The following is a 14,401-nucleotide window of genomic DNA, read 5'->3' as shown; positions in this document are numbered from 1 at the left end:
AAACAGACTTATCAACAGTTGTAGGTATATTATGTTAAACATCCTATGTGCGTAGATAGTGAGATCGAATTAAGTTTTCGGCAATGAAAATTTAGACTAGTTTGAAAAAATACGTTATAGTAAGTTAAACAACGCCAATCGATTGTAATAAAATGAAACAAAAAATATTTGCCTTTAAGGATTAAAAAAACGAAATGGCAAAAATGGTAAAACACGGTTTTTAGCATAGGAAATCTACAATAAGCATTAAAAAAAAAAAAAAAAAAAAAAAAAACAGTTAAGGCGTATGCACAGCTAAACGACAAATAAAATAAGCTCTGGTCGATACCAATTGGTTAAGTAGTTTCCCCGCTAAATGCAAGAAACCTTGTTTTTTGAACCAATACTATAAAATTGATAACTTTTTTTCACATTAACATTAGGAGCTAATATTTAAAAAAGTTGTAGCTTTAATAGTCTTCAACAACCACAAAAAATTTTAGCAAGATCAGATCAATAGTTTTCGCAAAGTGCAGCTAAATGAAAAAGAAAGTACTTTGGCAAAAAAAGTCCCAAAAAAAGTTGAGTACAACGTTGAATGCAATTTTTTTACGTGACCGTATTATTTAATACTGAATCTATAAATTACCAAAGTATCAAATTTTTATTCTATGTGAACTTGTTTAAAAAAATAATGAATCTAGTGGGTATTTTTTGCGTATGGCAGTACGGCGCTTGAGGAGCAATGAGCTGCGTAGCTGCCGATGCAGAAACAACGCTCGCTTTCTGAAGCTCGACTGCAGTGTTATCGACTGAGTACGGTCAAACTTAAAGTGCTCATAAAAATAATGATATTTTTAGAACGAATTACCAACTTTCACACTGTAAAAAAATTTGATACTTTAACAAGTTGTAGAGTAAGTATTAAAGAATATGATCCTGCAAAAAAGTTGTATCTTACGTTGTACACAACTTTTTTTAAGCCGTTTTGCCAAAGCACCTTTTTTTGTATTAAGCTGTGGTTTGTAAAAAATATTGATTTGATCCTGCTGAAACTTGGTGTTGTTCTTAAGGAATACTAAAGCTACAACTTTCTCAAATCTCTGTTCTTAATGTTTATGTGAAAGAGTATTATGAATTTCTTTATATTGATTCAAAAAACAAGGTTTTTGCATTTAGTGGGAAGATCACTTGACCAATTGCGATTGAGCAGAGCTGATTTTGTTTGTCGTTTTGCCACGCATACGCTTTCATTTTTTTAATTTTTTATTTTAAGGCTAACTGTTTGTTTCTGACGCTAAAATCCGTGTTTTGCCATTTTTGCTACTTTTTTTTAAGCCTTAGCTAAAGATATTTTTTGTTTGATTTTATTACAATCGATTAGCATTGTCTCATTTTCTGAAAAATATTGTTTTGTGTGCTAGTCTGGATTTCGTGGAAAATTACAGACATTTCAGCTAATTTGATCCCAGAAAGAGTAGCATCACCTTTCATATAAAAAAGATAACAATACTCTGTCACTATTTGGCAAAGTTGCTTATAACTTGTCTTATCATGATGACACCAGCAAAATCTTTATGTAAGATATTTAATTATTTCTCTGTTGTTATGTTGGGAACATCATCACTTTCATCTGAGTCGAAAAAGTGTTCTAAATCACCTAAATCGAAAAATAGGAGATTTTTTTGAGGGATCCTGATATTTACTGGCTAATCTCTAAGACTTACAGACATCGTAAGAAAGCAAGCTTTACCTTATGTTACTGCTGCTTCGCCTACAAATATACCAGTAGTTTTAATGTAGTGCAGGTATGCTTGCCCATGGCCGTTAGCTTCTGTTACAAGAATTTCTATGGAAACTTTCTTTCTAGCTGGTATTTTATATACACGGCTTTGACAAAAGGTTTCTGCTGCAGGTTTAAAATGTTGAGAAGTTGGCCGAAATTTCGTGTTTTTTCTAGTTATGCTAAAATTATCTATAATTTGGTGAAAATTATTGTGTTTACTTATACATTCTGTCTCTGTATCAAGCCGTTTAAGCTCACGTTCCGTTGCTTGCAATAACAATTCGTCCTATGAATAAACGAGACTTATGGGTCTTTTTTTAGTATCAAGGCTCTGATGTCGTTACAAAGCCAAGCTTGTTCTTGAGCTACAAGTAAATCTTCTGATATTCCTGCCTCACTGAAAGATGTTTCTTGTGATAAGACGTGGAAAACGTGACTTTTCAAAATACATTTAACGTTAGTATTTCTTATGAAATGATATTTTGAGAAGTTAATCCAATAAAAGAAATATTTGTATTAGTATTTATTATTACGTTTGGTAATAATAAAGACATTTTAATAGCATTGACTCCAACTCCTGTGTCTATAATAAAAGTCTCTTAACTTTCATTTGATTGATGATTTGAATGATTTAATAAATTTAGAAAAGCCAGAAATAGTTGATCTTACAAATAATATAGATTATAAAATTTGAGATTTGCATTTACAATGTTTATAGATTTCATAGATTTCTTAGCTTAATTTACTTTAATGATTATTAGTTAACCACTGCTTGCGCTTACGCAGCGAGCAAAATCTTATATTGTTGACCACAACAATGATCCTAATCCTACATGAGAGTACTCATAACGATATCAATAAATAGGCTACTGCTTTTAATGTTGGACCCCAAGTCGACAGTCCTTTCCTTCTTGTCTTTCCTTGATTCAATTTTTAGGTGAGTTTACAGTGGCCTGGTTTGCTTGAGCTTTTCTCACACAGCTTAGTCACTAAAGTCTTACATTTGCTTGAAATTCACGCTTCTAACACGTAGTTTAATTACCAAGCTGAGTCTTACATCTACTTAAAAGACGCAATAGAACTCACTCTACAACCTTTATAGTTATTTTGAAGCACTTGATAAAAGAGAAAAGGCAAGTATTGTTGTGTGCAAGAAGTATTTAGACTCTTGCACTTAGAAAGGACGCGTCAGGTTTGGAATCTGAACAACTAATCAGAGATCAACCTAACTACTCTTGGTTAACATGAGCACAGTTGTGGTGCAATGATTACAGCGTCTTATCTTTTATAAGCTGCCATAGAAAAAAACCGGCAACTCTTTATTTAGCAGCTGATGTATTCATTGAGTATTGTGAGGACATGAGAAAAACATATCTTAAGTATAAAAATAATTGTTGTTAAATGTAATTCTTAAAAACAGCTCTCTTAGATCTCTTCACTGCCGTTTATAGCAGCACTAGAGCTTTTGTTAACTAATGTTATGGATTAAATTATCTAGCACGTTTCCGGTAAGATCTTTATTTTTAAAATTTCTCTGCTTCAATTTTAAATAAAGACCCCCGTCTACACACAAAAAAACTTAAGTGGAATAATACTGATCTAAACATCATATTTTTTCCTTTAAAGTTTTTGCATATAAACAGACGTACTTCATCACGCTTTTTTAACAAAGTCTCTTGAAAGACTTACTGTTTCTCGAAGGTGTTAAAGCAAATTTTTGATCCTTACTATATGGTCTACATTTATAGTGCCTCAAAATTATAACAACTAAACAGATAAAGCCACCTTATTTCGTACTAGAGAATTTTGTAACTTTAATCCATTATCTAAATGCTTCATGCATTTAATCTTTTTAGCCTACTTTGATTGTCATGACTTATTAAGGTTACAACTAAGATATTAGAAAACTTATGACCATTACACATAAACATGAGTTTCTTTAATTTAAAAGTTTCCTTACTTAACGTTACCCGTTTGTAATCTATTAAGCTGAATCATCATTTTATGGCTAATATTCATGATTAACCGTAAACGATCGTTAAACTACTTGTAAACCACAAACATTTTTTGCTAACAATGATCACAAAATAACTGTAAAAACAAGCGTTTTGTTGCAAGACTGTAGAATCTTTTTTCTTACTCTTTATAAAAACTATCTAACATTATTTCATCAGAAAACCATTGTCTTAGTATTATTGTTTTGTATGTCTACTCTCCGTACTTGTCTACTACAATTTTTGTGAGCTTTCAGGTTTTTATGTTTCAAATTAGGCTGCGAAAAATGTTAATTTATATTTTTATACCTTATTTATTTTTATTTACTTTTAGCCATAAAATAACTCATCTACCTTAAACCTTTAGCTTCGTAAAGCTTGTACAATCTTTGTCATAATAGTAAAGGTTAAAAGAATTTTCACTGTATCTTACCTCTAAAAACTACCTCTTTGTTTTGGACGAGAATTTGTATGCATCTTTTACGTATCCTTGCTTGCATTAGCAAGCTGCACAGCTAAGATTTTTTGTCCATTGATTGCGACTTTACTAAAAGCTATAAATTTAGAGTGTGTCAGATGTCATATTGTTATTTTGAATATAAAATCTGTTTACAGAAAAAGAATTTTCTGAAATCCTGTCTTCAATCAGTGCCAGTCTTTTCTGATTGAACATAGCATATGTGGGACTGCAAAGCACCCTGATGGCTAGCTGTCACCTTTTAATATTACCATAAGCTTATTCTTTTTTAAAGATAACAAGAAGATAACACTAAATTCTTAATAGAATCAGGCGATCATCAAAATCAGAGGCTCGATAACTCGTTTCCCTGTTGTTTAATACATTGTCTTATTCTCATAATGTTATTGACTTTTGATATAGTTTTTCAACAACAAGTAATTGCTTGGAATGAGACAAAAATATGTGACACTTGCCAGTAGAAGTAAAAAACGTTCTTATTTTTAAAGGAATAACCAATGATCTTTTTTTTTTTTTTTCATTAGAATGAATTACAATCAATGTAACCAGGTAAATAATAATTAGATCTTTTATCACCAATAGAGACCTTAAGACTTCTAGTAAATAAAGAAACTGTTTAAATTTAATGAACAAAATTATACTGTCTACTTTTAATATGACATAATCTCATTATTCTTTTCTTAGGGTGTGCGTATAATAATATTTCTTGTTTGATTTTATGGCATTAAGGATCCGATAAATAATGACTTAATAAATGATGGTCAGAAACATCAACCAATTAAAAGATATCCAACACTCTTAAGATCTGCGACGGACTCAAATATTACATACTCAGATCATAAAATATACGAAGCTCCTGGATCTGGATGCTATATAACAAAGAATGGTGAAATTAATTATTCAGTAATTATAAAGGTATAATGATCGATACAAACGAGTGTATATTATTTAATAACGCATAACAATAATAATTAATATTCGTTTTGCAATAGGCCATTCATTCTGTAACATTGAAAGATAGTGTCAACTGTACCTTACGAGTATGTGAATTAATTCTAAAATTTATAGGACTTTTACTTGAAATTGGTATTTTGAAACAATGCAAGTACGGAGAAAAAGGCAAAAAAACAGGTACGTATTAAAAAAAATTTTAAACTTAAAAATAAATGACTACATTTTAAACGATGTGCTTATTTCTCATAGAACCAAGTGACTCACGTGATAGGATAAATCAGAAGTTTGACTCAACTAGTAAATATCTGCAAAATGAAAATTATAAGATAAGTTTATATACTCTTCTTATGGATTGTGTTGTTAAAATAACGTCTCACTTGGGATGTTCTTACTGTTCTGGTTGCTTAGAAAGTATTCGAGGACCACAAGCTGATTTTTGCCGATCTCAAATCCAAATAATTTTAAGTAAACTTCAAAAAGTAAGCTCTAAACAATTTTCGAATTTCTTTCGTCAGATGGTCAGAGAGGGATCTGTAACGAGTTGGGTTGACTTTTTTCATTGTTATGTTGGATTTTGTAGAGATTCATGTTATCTACTATCACCTTTAAGTAAGTATACAACGCATATTAGTATCTAAATTAAGAGAATGTTGAGTGAGTGTTGTTAACTTTTATTTTTTTTAATTGTTTCATCGATCTTGTATGATAATTTGTTTCCAACTGTATAGACCAAAAGCGAGGTTCAAGTAAATTCTCTGATGCAACAACCCAAAGCTATTACGCTACTAACTTTGGACTTGGACTTATTGGAAGTATAGCTCATACAAATAATCCAGCAATAGGAAGAACAAGTCACTGTAGTACTAACTCAGCCTGTCAGGAAACAAATACAGTAATCAGTCATGTCACTACCACAAATGAAAGACATAATAACGTTGAATCACAAATAATTGAATGTATATTTAAGACGATAGTCACTCGTTGTGCAGAAATGTCTACGAATTTAAAGTCTCAAAATACTGTATCTGTATATTGCGATTTAAGACAGTTTATAAACTATGTAAAAGAGGCTCATGGTAGTATCTTTCGAAGAGTAGCACTTAGTTGTTTGCTGGACTCTGCAACTAAGCCTAACTCTAAATCAGCCTATGAAATTCGATCAACTAGAATAATAAGGTATTTGCTATCGTAAATAATAAAAAGTATTAAAAATTGAATTAGTTGGTAAGAAGCTTTATAATTTATTGGCCATTTTGTGTTTTTTTTTTTTTTTTTTTGTCTTAAAATCTATGCAGTCTTTTGAAACAATTATTAACAAATAAAAGGGCCAATCATCCTTATCATTAAAATAATTTCATACATAACAGTTGTTTCTATCAGCAAATTGAAAAGAGGCGTATTTTCTACTTATATTCTTAGTGACCTCATACAACATTAACTTTTTTAGTTATGTACCCTGTCTTACCCTAAAAAGTTTTAAAAACGAGGTTCATTTAATTTACGATTGCTTATGATGTTAGGCAATGAAACTGTTTACAACATGAGTTATATTTAAGACTACTAAAGTTAATTATAAGAAATCTGTAAATTTACCTTACAATAAGTGATCTTTTGAGAAGCTTGGACAAAGCTTTTTTAGAGACAAAACTATAAAAATCTCAAGGAATTACATAATTAAGCATGGACTCCTAATTTTTTTCATATGCTGAATCTAAATGCAGTGTCTAAAATACTCGCATTATGGCCAAATTTGCACTTTACTTTAGAAGCATTGATAAACGAACTTGAAAGGCATCTAGTACTAACATTGAGCAAACAAACATAATGACAGTTATTTTTTTAATATATATATATAATTGATAGTAAAAGAAAATTCAGGTGTTTTAACACCATGAGCAGTAAGTATACGAACTTTTCTAAATGAGGCCACATTCTGGTATTTTTGTGGTCAAGAGGTTGGTAACGTTATTCTTTCTGAGGGCAATTTTTTTGCCCACTAACCGTTTCGCACTCTAGGGTGAAAAAGTACTTTGGGCTTTACAGGACCCAAAATGTACTTTTTAACCCGTTTGCACAAAGTTATGTACACTGGAGAGAAAAATGTAGTAAGGTCTACGTTAATGTTCGGTTGTTGCTACTACGTAACTCTAGTAAGGGGGTTGGAGTAACGTTGGCTAACTCTGTGTAGTAGTTTCTCCTACGAAGTGAAGAGTAGTTTTTAGTTAAAAACCAATTAATGGTACCAATTATATACATAAAATGAGAAATATAAAGGAGATCTTTTGTTGGGACCAAAATGTAAACAAAATTTTTTTACACTTCATACCGGAAAAAGCGAAAACAAGTTGAAAAAATTTATAACCTTAAAAGTATTTTTTTTTTGCATAAAACGTTGCATTGATAATACTGTGTGAATTTAGAAAAAATGGCGATTTTTATAGGGGTTAAAGCAAATTAATTGTGACAGTTAACAAATAAGAAATTTTTTGCGTGGTTGTCGATACAGCTCATGCAGAAGCCTTTCCTTGGTTCGTATACATATCCATACAAATGTTTGTTTCTTATTGGACATTGCGTGCTTCTAAGTATAGCGTGTAGTTAAATTTGCTACACACCGTTAGTAAACCGCCTTTAAAGTCGTGTAGTAGCTGTTATGAAATAATAATAGTTACGCTCACTGCTTTTTTTCTCAGTGTAAGGGTGCAAAATGCAATCGTCTTAAGAACCAATCAAAGAAAAAAGTGGAAAAAGAGTAAAATTATGACTCAGCATTGCTAATTGTAAAATAATTTTTTTTGTCACAGAACCACTTTTGCAATCACCATTAGGGCTGTTGCATGGCTAAGAAAACCGATAAAGTAGGGTCTCAGAATTTATAGAATAGCTGGGGTTCGGTAGCACCAATGTATCGAACACTATTTTTTATATAAAGGGTGCAGTTAACGTCAAAATGTAAAAAAAAATGGTCTGAAGAAGAAAAATGAGATTTTAGATTGTAAAATGCCTATTGCGTTTTCAAAATATTATTTATTCTATAATTCATTATTTCAGTTAAAAATTAACTTAAAAGGCAAATGTAATATATTTGTACAAAGCATCAAAACACACTTTTTCTAAAATATTATTTGTACAATATCTTATTTGATCAGGTTTTACCTGAGGTCTTAGGCTTCTTCTTAGCTTATAACTTTTTTTAGGGCTTGGACTTTTAAATCTCAGTCATAAAAAAATGACTAAAAAAACCTTTTTTTTTTTTATTTTTACAAATATATTGCTGTTGAGATATTTTAATTTAAACGATATACACTTAAATGTACTTATAAAAATACATTGTACTAGTGATCTTTACTTTATATCTATAATTTTCCATCAAGAAGTTAAGAGGTAAGTAGTCAATGTTGATCAAAAGCTAAGGACCAAGGTTATCAAACGCAACTCTCACAGAACTTCAAAAACCTTATGAGTTGTGGAGATCCGAAGTGTTTTTTCCTCTTTGTTACATTTATTTTAGTTTGGGGTTTTATGGGTTTAAGGAAGAACCGTATAATTATTATCATATACCAGCCATACCCTTAACAAAAAAATAGAAAATAAAGTTCGTTACCGTTTGTATTAAAATTTAAACTTATTCACTACTCAAGAATTGAGCTCAAAAAAGTAAGCACCCACCATAAAAACAATACCTAGCTCAACTTGGCCACTAATCTAACGATACAGATAAGGCATTAACAGAGATACAGTTATCGTTAAATAAACCTTTATTTTTAAAAAACAGTCGGCAAAATTGCGGCAGGTCAGATTGTGGCGTAAAGACGTTCATTTTTTTGGCGATCTATTTTTGGAGAAACAAATAAATTAGCTATGAATATTAAAAGTGCTTAATTTTCTTTAAAAAGTGACATATTCAGATACATAAACAAGACAAATATTCATGAATAAAAGACATGATTTGATTACGTATTGCTTCGAAGTTAATTCAAATTGTCATAGTACTGTCAATATTAAAAACACACTTTCACTTACTTGGAAACATACTTTTACTATGTCCGTTCATTTATAATTGGAACAGAAAAACAATAGATGTCAGTATAAAAAAAGCACTCTATACTTTATCTGGTTGCAAATAAGAAAAACCAAAAAATCCTTTTAACCACGGCCCTCGTCAGTATTCTCTCAATAAAAAGATGCGAGTCTACATGTCATGATTCGCGGATACCAACTTTGTCAAAGATGGAATTTACATCCTTCTCAGACTACAGAATTCTTAAAAAAACTATTCTATAACTCTGTACGGAAATATGATGTCTATTCCATATATCTATATACGTCTATCAATATCCAGAAATACATCGTCTGGCTGTAATTCTCGTCCGAGGTTCTGCAATTTGCGATTTTTCAATTAAATAAGTGTCATGTAACTTAAGCTACGTTCATTACTCTTATTAAATTTCATCACGTGCTCACAGTTTAGTGCACTTCCACTTTTAAATTAATGCTAAGATACACGTTGTATACATGTGTTCGTCTTGTATTCTATTTAGCGCTTTTAAAAAATTTGATACGGTGGTATCGCTAGATTTTATTTGGCGCTTATGACATGCTGAAAGCTTCGCTGTTTGGCACCTTTGATATGCACTCAATTGAAAAGGAGAAATGGTTAGAATAGATATTGATTTAGTCGTAACAGCAAATGCTGGAATGGATAGGGCAGCGGAGATTTTGAAATTTTTTATGATTGTATCCAGCAGTTTCGTGGTTTACAAGAAAAATTAAAAAATTCTATTTGCAACAGCTTATGCTTTTTTAAACAAAAAATGGCACAAACGCTTAATGTACACAGTTTTAGGGAAAATAATTATAAAGTAAACAATTTATCAAGGTTGGTTTTACAGGTGACTCAGTACAGTCATAGATGTAGCTTGTTTGAAGTAAAAACCTGTGAGTGATATAAAATGAAAAGAAGTTATCTTGAAATCATCTTCTATTTTTAACTTTTGCAAAACGTGAAATGAGATTATTTAAGTGCTAATAAGGGTAGCATACCTCACTCATGGTAGTCTTAAATTGTAAATCAAAAACTCCTAAAATAAAAAATCACTTATCGTAACTATCCAATAAAAAAAAGGCTCAATTGTTTTTCTACTACAAATATCCTCCAAGAAGTACCTCATAAAATTTATTTAAGTGGATAGTCACTAGTATTTTTTCATAAACTAATAAGCACACCCAACTTTTAAATACACGCATTCTTCAACAAATGTTTTAAACATTAAAGTCAAAATTAATTTTCCAGTAAATTATAATTGAATTATTAATTATCTCACTTCTTAATGTTTCCTTACTGCATGTCCATATTGCTTCATTCACACTATAATTTAAAGGTACAGTAGGAATTCTAAAGAAGAACTTGGATATTGAATCAACTTTATTAAAAACTTTATAGTGAATTCCAAAGCCTAATAAACATTTCTCATAGTATTATGATACTTTTTATTTTAGAACTAGCTTTATTTTTCCTGGGAGCCAAAGAAAAAAATCGTTAATTTAGAAGCTTGAGGTAATAGATGTTATATTGTACGTTATAAACAGTAAAAGCAAATCTAATTGTTGCAAAAAGGTTTGAGTTTATTACTGATATTAGCACAAAAGATACAAAAATCTATCAAAGATAAAAAATATTGATGCTAACTTTGAAGTCTAATCATAATAAATACTTAAAGCCAAACATTGAGCAAAACACTTCGCTTAATCTTTAGCCAGACATAAGGCCACTTTTAAGGTCAGACTTTTAGCCTGTCAATAAGCTTGACGTTTAGCTAGACATTGAGCCAGACATTACGCTAGACTTTGAGCACATTGGACCGTAACACAAAGGTTTTCTGCCACCCTAATCGCTTTGTCCACTTGACAAAGCCAACTGATTATTGAAAATATTGATTATCGTAAAAATTGCGATGAGAATTTGAATAGGCACGAGACAACTAACATAATGATACTTGAAAAAAACTTCTAAATTTAAATGCTATTATATTACGCGAGATCCAAGCAATAACCTCAGTTCAATTAATTGTATATAGAGTAATAATTCATTCCATTATCAGTTAATTAGAAATCTAATAAGATTATTACAAAACATTTTGAAAAACATTCCACTTCGACCAGTGTTAATACTATTATGTTGGTATTATCACTAGTAGTACCTGAAAATTAGTGATACCAATCGTTAAGAAATAGATGTTTTAAAGAGTAGGGTCAGATCATTGTTCATGAAAGGGCCGTTACTGTCGTGAGCTAAAGCTCAGACCACGTCAAAGACAGATACAGGGAATAGGATTAACGCGAGACTTGTAATTGGAAATTAACAGCAACATTCATTTTCAATCAATTGGTATACTATGTACAGGTGCGAAATGAGTGAAGTGTTCAACTCAGCCGCAGCGCTTGCTTGGACTGACTGTGCTACGCAGAGCACGGTGTACTTATATGCTTGTATGTGAATGTCCGCGAATATTTTATTTTGCAGATAACAACTATTAAATATATTATAACGTAGAAAAGTATAAATGTAGCACAGTCTCTAGAGTATTGTTTTAATCCAAGTAGTAACGTATGAAACATAAGATATTCAATTCTAGGAAGCTCGCGAAGAAGTAACAGACATTTAAATATTACAGCAATTTCACATAGCAATAAAATGTACAGTACATTTAAACACAAGTTCACTTTAAAACTGAACATGCCGCCCGCCTATTGTGATTGAGCAAGGCGAAATCAGAATACATAGTATGAGTCACAATAATAAACTTGCTTGTTAGACACTTTCACAACACTAACAATTATTCTTCCGATGATGGCACTACTATTTAAATATGCAATGGACCAGACAGCGTCCAGCCAAAAATGGTACACTGCGCCACAGGTGTCCCTGGCTACCGATGCGTAGACCTTCTTGTTATATTCGAGGAAGTATGTCGGCACCCTGCAGTATTTCGATTTCCGACGGGCTTTCCTGAAAGTTGTCAGCCAAACGGCACTTTTCCGTAATTATAGTGTGCGTGAAGGTTGAGCTGCTAGCTCCCTTGTCCTTCTTCATGTTATGCTTGTCTATTGAAGATGCGACAATTTCGAGCATCGAGATACGTTGCTCAATAAAGAGCTTGAGCGTAACAAATGTTGGTGGCTCGGTAGTGTTGCTAAGTGTAGATTCCCACTCTCTAAAAGTTCGAGCATCGAGCTTCCGGACAGTGAGAGCAGCCACCAGGTCGTTCATTGAGCTGTGGGTCGTTTAAGTTGCTTGAGCGCGGCTAAGGCATTCACAGTGCCACTGAGCAACGCCTTAAGGTCGTGCGCTGATTCCGCAGTTACAGCTGGCACTGAGAGATGATTACGAATTATTGCTGCTACCAGGCATCTTGTGTTATTGTAATGATCCTCAAGCATCCTCCATGCAACCTCAAAATTGGCATTGATTACTTGCACGTTTCGCAACATTTCGACAGCCTCACCCTGTACGTGAGTTTTCAGCTGTTGCAATTTCTCAACATTGCTTATGTGAGACTCACGTAACACAATGTCTGAAAACAAGACTTTGAATTTGAGACAGTCACAGAAGTTGCCCGAAAATGTAGGCACTAGAACGGCAGGCAAACTTTTCGGTACTACAGGAACAGAGATTGGAGAAGGTTGCAGCACTGGATCTAGAGGTAGCTTTTATAGCTCTATAGACATACCTGACGCTGATTTCAAGTAACCCTCCTCCGCAAGGCCATAGCAACCTGACTTGAAGTAATCAGTCGCTGCTGTATCACCCATGCACAGTGCCAGAATCCGGAAGTGATTCTGCAGGAACTCATTCCAGTTAGCGCGTAACTGATCGAGGCGATTTTTTATTGCTTGTTGCGTAATGTTGTTCTGTCCAAGCTTGAGTAGATTATCGTACGCTCGAGATACTCTACCGTATAACTCTTGCTGGCGGATACCCAATTGATCTAGCGTTAGCGACATGCCTAAACTCTGTGCAGTAGTGTGTATAAATTCCAGGTGACAAACAAACCCGCCCGCCTTGGCCAAATCCTAGACATGGGTAAACTGCTTGTACTCGCAGCCGCAGAACACTTGACAAAAACTCAAGACTCTTAAGCTTGATCGACACTCACCCACACAGCACTACTTTTGGCAATACAGAAATTTTCGCGCCTCCAATTTCAAACTGCCTCGACTTTTTGTTCCAAGGAACCACGCTCTGCTACCAAAAATGACCAAAAATGTTCGTGGAAGGGCCATTACCGTCGCGAGCTAAAGCCCAGACCACGTCGAAGACAGATACAGGGAATAGGATTAACGCGAGACTTGTAATTGGAAATTAACAGCAACATTCATTTTCAATCAATTGGTATACTATGTACAGGTGCGAAATGAGTGAAGTGTTCAACTCAGCCGCAGCGCTTGCTTGGACTGACTGTGCTACGCAGAGCACGGTGTACTTATATGCTTGTATGTGAATGTCCGCGAATATTTTATTTTGCAGATAACAACTATTAAATATATTATAACGTAGAAAAGTATAAATGTAGCACAGTCTCTAGAGTATTGTTTTAATCCAAGTAGTAACGTATGAAACAAGATATTTAATTCCAGGAAGCTCGCGAAGAAGTAACAGACATTTAAATATTACAGCAATTTCGCATAGCAATAAAATGTACAAGTACATTTAAGCACAAGTTTACTTTAAAACTGAACAATTTTTTATTTGTATAAAAATGACTGTAATTTATTAGACTGAAGTATACGCTGGTTCATGAGCGAAAAGTGGATCAGTCGATAAATCAGTTGAATTTTTGAAGCCTAAATCCCATTCAGATAAAAGCCTCATTTTTAATCGAAATTTTTGTTCAAAGTGGGATTTTAACTTCTGCTGTCAAGATCTTAAGGCACGCATGCTACTTACAGTGCCATTATGTCACTTTCATAAGCTTTTAATTTACCAAACAAGAAAATAACGGATGTTAGCTAGGCTTACATGTATTAAACCAGAATAATATCACACTGCAATTAATAGTCAAGAATGGTAGATGCACTTAACATTTTGATCTTTAATTATGCATGACATCCGCCTGGCCATTAAATACACTACATTTGTTAACTGTACCATGTGCCTTGACAAACTTACATTTACACAATTAGTGACTTAAACGATTAATTTCTCTGAAA

The 14,401-nt window shown here is 32.7% G+C and overlaps 1 protein-coding gene and 1 long non-coding RNA gene across 2 annotated transcripts in view; both read left to right on the top strand.

Annotated features, from left to right (window-relative positions):
- Positions 1-5,158, top strand: part of LOC149375786 (protein unc-80 homolog) — a 251,018-nt gene extending 245,860 nt beyond the window's left edge. The window contains exon 3 of the mRNA XM_089596504.1: positions 4,967-5,158. Coding sequence (XP_089452630.1) covers positions 4,967-5,158 — 192 coding nt within the window. The remainder of the gene's footprint in view (positions 1-4,966) is intronic.
- Positions 5,159-5,469: 311 nt separating this feature from the next.
- Positions 5,470-14,401, top strand: part of LOC106642097 (uncharacterized) — a 114,082-nt gene continuing 105,150 nt past the window's right edge. Inside the window, exons 1-2 of the long non-coding RNA XR_016293314.1 lie at positions 5,470-5,800; positions 5,920-6,367. This is a non-coding gene — a long non-coding RNA (uncharacterized LOC106642097). The remainder of the gene's footprint in view (positions 5,801-5,919; positions 6,368-14,401) is intronic.

Source organism: Copidosoma floridanum, unplaced genomic scaffold (assembly GCF_036245765.1).
Source record: "Copidosoma floridanum isolate Cflo_tuat_1 unplaced genomic scaffold, Cflo_Japanese_pri ptg000004l, whole genome shotgun sequence".
NCBI lineage: Eukaryota > Metazoa > Arthropoda > Insecta > Hymenoptera > Encyrtidae > Copidosoma > Copidosoma floridanum.
The sequence above is the reverse complement of the archived record's forward strand: the minus strand, read 5'-3'. Positions and strand labels throughout refer to the sequence as shown.